This window comes from Tupaia chinensis, unplaced genomic scaffold (genome assembly GCF_000334495.1).
Source record: "Tupaia chinensis unplaced genomic scaffold, TupChi_1.0 Scaffold000637_1, whole genome shotgun sequence".
NCBI classification, from domain to species: Eukaryota; Metazoa; Chordata; class Mammalia; order Scandentia; family Tupaiidae; genus Tupaia; species Tupaia belangeri.
Genome location: NW_006160158.1, coordinates 125602 through 132245, shown reverse-complemented (window position 1 = coordinate 132245; position 6644 = coordinate 125602). Strand labels below are relative to the sequence as shown.

The following is a 6644-nucleotide window of genomic DNA, read 5'->3' as shown; positions in this document are numbered from 1 at the left end:
GCAGCCAACAAAGGTACTAAGAGTTAGAGAAATAAAACAAAACTCTCTTCTTGGAGAACATTCTATTTGGTGGAAAATTATTTATACTGATCACTTTTTTCTGAGTTACCTTTGTTTTATATTGGGAAGGTGACTTTTTAGGCATCACCATTATAATAGTTTCTTTTCCTCTATTATAGGGTGATTGCTGCTTAAGAATTCTAATTTACCTTTGATTTTATTTTTTAATTGGTCTGTTTTTATGACAGCAAAATGGAAATAATGACAATTAAAGATTTGTTCATCAAGACACTAAATAACCGGACTAAAAGGTTAAGATTCAAATGTTCCTACTCAGTAGAAATTGGTTAATGTATCTTCAACAACACTATTATGCTTGATAATCAGAAATTAAATGTGTTCCACACATTGTTTATTGTGTCTAAGTAAAATTTTGCTATACGGATGTTATTATCCTCCACTCGGAATACAATAAGGATATTCTTTCGTTGTAGATAAAATGACTTAATGCACGTTTATAAGAAAACTTCCTCAAATGTGATCTATTTACATATGTTAAATAATCATTGATGCTGTCTTTCTTTTTTATTATTTTTATTTCATTTTCTTTTATACATTCAATCATGCTATTTAGCTTACAAAGCGACTATTTCAACATGTGAACATTTCTCCCTAGTCCATTTGACAAATCTATACAATTATCTTCCACTAGCTGTTCTCAAGGAATCTCTGCCCACTTAACTCATCTTTTCAAGTTCATAACTTTACACATTTAATTTTGAACTTGCTTTTTAGGTATTTACCTCTGTATAAAGTAGTTTTCCTAAAAATCAATTTTTCTAAAATTGTCTTATAAACATCAATTCAAAACAGGTTTAAGATATTATATTACTTTTCTCTAGTTAGTGTCACAAATGACCACAAATAGGGCTTAACACCATATAAACTTACTCTTTCACCGTTGTCTAATGTAGAATTCTGAAATACAGTAAGAGCATGCTTGCTCCAAGGGCACAAGGAGAGAGCACTTCTGCCTCTTCCAACTGCTGCTAAGCGTCAGTTCTCACCCCTGCTGGCTGCTCCACTCTCTGCTTCCTCACCTTGACCTCTGTGAGCCTTCAACCAGTTTTCTCAAATCTTTCTTTATCTCAGAAAGATACTTCTAATTGGAATTGGGAGCAAACTATAATATACAGGACTATCTCATCCCAGGATGCCCAAATAAATTACAGTCGCAAAGACTGTCGAAATAAGGTGTTGGGAATTATGATTTGGAAATATATTCTTGAGGTCATAGTTCAATCCAGCATAGATGTTAAGTGGCCATTTCATCTATAAGTCTTATAGTCTACATCATTTTACACATTTACTTTTATTCTTTATAAACACTGCTTTAATTATGTCAAATTTCAAATGTTCAAATTAAAACTGAATAATTTTTATGAAAAATAAAGTAGAATCTGGGCCAACCAGATGATGTGGTGCTTGAGGTGGCTGGATCCAACACAGCAGACTATGCAGTTTGAGTCCTGGACCAGCAGCTTGGAAAATACCCTGGATGTGTATGCATGTGTCCCAAAATCTTCAGGGAAGAGTGGAGGAGAAGGAATTGTGCATGGCCATAATAAAAAATGTGTTTTTTATTATAAAACACATTTAGGGGCCAGCAGGTGGTGTGGTGGTTAAGGCTGCTAGACTCCCACATGGCCGACCATGGTTCAAGTCCTGGACCTAGAGGCTTGCTTTCTCACTTTCTCTCTCTCTCACACTCTCATCCTCTCTGGTCAAATTAAAATAAATAAACAAATAAAGTTAAAATAAAAATAATTCTTTTTAAAAAACTATCACTTTTCGGTTTTTCAGTCAGTTGTTAATAGGATATATTTTTTAATTAATTTAAAAAGTTTTTTTACATTCAATCATCTTATTTAGCTTACAAAGTGAACATTTGAATATGTGAACAGTTTTCCCTAGTCCAGTTGATCAAAATATCTTCAGCAGATAACACCACACCTCCCCATCCTGTCAATTCTCTGCCTCCGTATCCCTCCTTCCAATGTAGTTCCCTAGGCCCCACTCCTCCACACACCCCACATCTGGCAAGTTCCAGCTGTATTATCAGTCACTATCTTGTGAAGGAGTATCTCACCCAAATAAATGACAACTGGCATTAACACCTTTTGTATCTTTAGTTTGAAAAGTATTGATACCTTCATAATGAGGCTATAATTATTTTAACTGTTATTTTTCACAAAGTCTATAAATTTAGAAAGTGCCTGAAGAGCCTATCCTCACGAATCTACTCTAATTTCCTAGAATAGAAAAGATCTTCTTTATAGGCTTTCCATCCAGTAGACTTTTAATGGTGTTTAGACAAAATCAAATAGGCTGCTGAGTTTCTTTTTATAGAAACTGGTTGTACACATGTAAGAAAACATCTCTACTGCAGAAGCTGATCACACCAGTGCAATGCCCCTTAAGGCTTATACAATGAAGCTAGTGAGGAAGCACAGTGGGTAAAGACACAAGGATTCTTGTGAGAGCTACATGCATTTTCCAATGCAATATAGGCCTGCCTGAGAATTCCCATTTATCTATGCCTGGCATCCCTTAAAGGAATATTTAAAATACTGTGAATTTTAATTACCAAGCCCATCTTTCAATAATAAGTGTTATAAAATTAACTCAATAGTAAGTAACTAAAATTATACACATTACCTTAGGAGATTTCACTCACACATGTCTGGGAATATATTGTTTGCTCTATGGAAATCTTGAAACCTTATGTACAATAAAATGAAATTATGCTTATCAACATTTTTTATTGTTTTTGTATTTTTTTTAAAATATGGTTTACCTTGTAATTCCTGTACAGGTAAAGACATTCTTTGTTTAATTCATAGAAAAGAGTTGATTTATTCCATGTGTTATTCACCATGAACATGAATTTCTCTCAATCCATAAACTAGAATTGCTAAAAAAAAAAATCAAACAAACAAACAAAAAACCACTAAGTTAGATACAGCATGAATCTATCTCTTGTTCTTAATAATATATGTATTCAGAGAGTTCTAGAAGGAAATCTGGAGCAATGCTGGGATGGTCCTTTCACACATAAAGTTATGGGACATGAGGAGTATGAAGCACAGAGAAAGCATAGCTATGCTGGCCCTCATGCATCACTTGGGGAGCTGGAGGCTTCATGGAAAGCTTGGGTTCAGTTGTTGAGTCAATGTGAACACGCCAGGCACAGCTGTGAGAGCCTGTCATCACAGTTAACTGGAAGTCTGGGCCAGGAGTACTGTAACAGGGGAAGACTGTCTCTAAAATACCTCTCTCTGACTTTTTCACACTATCTCTCCTTTTCTCTCTCTCATAGAAACTGGCAAAAGTCACATAAAGTAGTGCCTTCTTTTTTGACTCAAGGTTGTAGGCAAACAGGGTAGTCAAATTACACAAATTACAAGTCAGATTGTACTTAAACTTTGTTGTATATTAATATACATTTTTGTAACTATCTAGTATCCAGTTGAGATAAGAATGAACCAAAGAAAGCTGATTTTAAATGAGTTTTCACTAAAGCATTAAAAGCAAATCAATGTCTCTTTGGGAGCCTGCATAAAAAGATCGGCCAAAAAATTAGGGTAACAATCTAGAAAAGGTCAATTTGGGATTATAGAGTCATGAATGCTAAGTTCAACAATTTTTACCCCGGCTGGTTTCTCACAGGGATAAGCGTATGTTTGAAATGTTTGCCTTTGATTTGTAGTCAACGAGAGATAGAGCCCCACATAGATACGCAGACAAATCGTTTAATTTGCATTACTGATATAGTAAGTCAGAACTTACTACACAGATTTGATGAAAAAACAAGACTAATTAAAAAAACACGTACATATTTATTTGTATACATGCTTATATATAAGATAGATATGTGATATATATAGAGAGATAGATCCTAGATATGTATCTTAACTTTTGTGTACTATAATTCACACATCTAAGGAATAAGACAATTTATTAAATTAATTATATTTTTATTTAAGGAAATAAATAGGCAGCTGTTCAAAATATGTTGCAAAGAATTATTTTGACATGGAAAATGGTTCATGATTTATTTCTAAATGATAGAAGTAGTATCTTCAAATTCATGATATCTATAAAAATTGTTGTACACTAAAAAGAGATGACTGTATGTTTATTAACAATGACTACTTTTCACTGTATATTTCTAAGTAATAGATGTTTAGTCTTATACATAGTTTGATAATATTTTTCTGATAATCTTTTTTTTTTTTTGAGAGGTTTTTGCTATAGGGCACTGCACTCGCCAAGAAGACTGAGAGAGAGATATAGAAAGTGAGAAATCACCCCCCAAGGAGGATAGCCATGCCGCAATCCCTTCTCTTCCATTCTCCTCTCGGGATCTTAGGCACGTGCACACACACGTACCTGGCGTAAGTTTAAGCCACCAGGTCTGGGATTCAAACCATGGCCGACTATGTGGGAGTCCAGAGACATAGTAATTATGCCAACTGCTGGTCCCGATATACTTGATTTTTGATTCAGATTATTCACTTCCTTCAAGGAAAAAAAAATCATGTATACCCTTAGTTTCAGGTGCATTCTAGTAAACTGCTATACATAATACTACTTCAAAAAGTTTGTGGAAAATGAAATTAGTCAAATATTTTTGTTTTTTTAAATATATTTAAATGTACATTTAATCACTATAAATCTTCACAGAATATAAAAAGGTTTTTCAGAGAGTGAATACAATACATGTTAATCAAGTCATAGATATTTCCATGTACATTATCAACAGATTGAGTTTATTGGATACAAAGATGTTTTAAACAAATGCATAGTTTTCCATAATACACTTTTTTCTGCAGACGTTTTGAAGATCCCTTGCACTTTCCAAGATATCAATGTCTAGAAAGGCACAGACTATGTAAATAATCTGGATGAAAGGCAACTGAAGATAACTGACATTAAAAGTAATGTGTAATCTTAAATTATGTCCTGGACTGATGAGGGTATAAAAAGAATACTGTACATTAGAGGAAAAAAAGGTCAATGTTAAATCCCTGATTTTAATAATTGTGCTGTAGTTTGGTTAGTAAATGTCTTTTTTCGTTAAAAATAAGGAATTTAGACCTAAAAGGGCATCATGTCTATACTTTCATCTCAAATGGTTCAAATATAAGTGTATTGAAAGAATAATCAAGAGGGGAAAGAAAGAAGCTAAACATTTAACGGACAGAAAAATAGAAAATAATTTGTTGCTGGTAATATGTGAGGTGTTCCCTTTGACTGGACTGGTATACAGTGTATTCACAGTGTAAAGTCATTTGGTATGCTGTAATGATAAATGGTGTAAATAAATGTAAAAATAAATGTAAAATAAATAAGTAAAGTTTAAAAGGAAAGGAAAAGACTAAGACAAAAAATGTTAACTTTTGCTATATCTGGATGAAGGTATATGAGTCCTCTTTGAATAATTCTGGATACTTTCTGTAAGTTTAAGTTTACTTCAAAACAAAATGTTAAAAACAGAGGTTAACAAATTAAAGGATTTGGGGGAGTTGACCAAAAAAAAAAAAAAAATTTCTCTGGGTTCATTTTGAGATAAGGAACTTAAATGTTCATTGATCTTCCAGTTCTGATCTCTCTATCACACTTCAGTCCTTGACAGACTGTCCTTAAGGATGGGAGGCAACAGATCATGGGTGACAGAATTCATCCTGATGGGATTCCAGTTCAGTGCAGAGAAGGAAGTGCTCCTCTTCTGGGTCTTCTCCTTGTTGTATATCTTCAGCCTGCTGGCAAACGGCATCATCCTGGGACTCATCTATCTGGACCCCAGACTGCACACCCCCATGTACTTCTTCCTCTCACACCTGGCTGTCATTGACATATCTTATGCTTCTAACAGTGTCCCCAAGATGCTGGCTAACCTAGTGAACCACAAAAGAACCATTTCTTTTGTTCCATGCATAATGCAGACCTTTTTGTACTTGACTTTTGCTGCTACAGAGTGCCTGATTTTGATGGTGATGTCGTATGATAGATACGTGGCAATCTGTCACCCTCTCCAGTACACCGTCATCATGAGCTGGAGATTGTGTGTGGTCCTGGCTGTTATTCCCTGGACATGTGGATTTGCCCTTGCTGTGGTACATGCAATTCTCCTTCTAAGGTTGCCCTTCTGTGGGCCCAGGATGATGAACAACCTGTTCTGTGAAATTCTGTCTGTCCTCAATCTGGCCTGTTCTGACATCTGGGTCAACCACATGGTCCTCTTTGCTGCTTCTTTTTTTGTCTTAATTGGGCCTCTTTGCTTAATGATCATCTCTTATATGTACATCCTCTGTGCTATCCTAAAGATTCAATCCAAGGAAGGCCGCATAAAAGCCTTTTCTACATGTTCTTCACATCTGTGTGTGGTGGGACTCTTTTTTGGCATAGCCGTGGTGGTTTATATGGTCCCAGATTCTAATGAGCAAGGAGAGATGAAGAAAATGCTTTCTCTGTTTTACAGTCTATGTAACCCTATGCTGAATCCTCTCATATATAGCCTGAGGAATGCTCAAGTGAAGGGTGCCTTCCACAGAGCATTACAGAAGTTGAGATCCATGTGA

The 6644-nt window shown here is 35.0% G+C and overlaps 1 protein-coding gene across 1 annotated transcript; it reads left to right on the top strand.

The window, feature by feature from the left end:
- The first annotated feature begins 5711 nt into the window (after positions 1–5711).
- LOC102492637 (olfactory receptor 2A2) lies at positions 5712–6644 on the top strand. Its single transcript, XM_014592029.1, has one exon. The coding sequence runs from the start codon at positions 5712–5714 to the stop codon at positions 6642–6644; it is 933 nt and encodes a 310-aa protein (XP_014447515.1).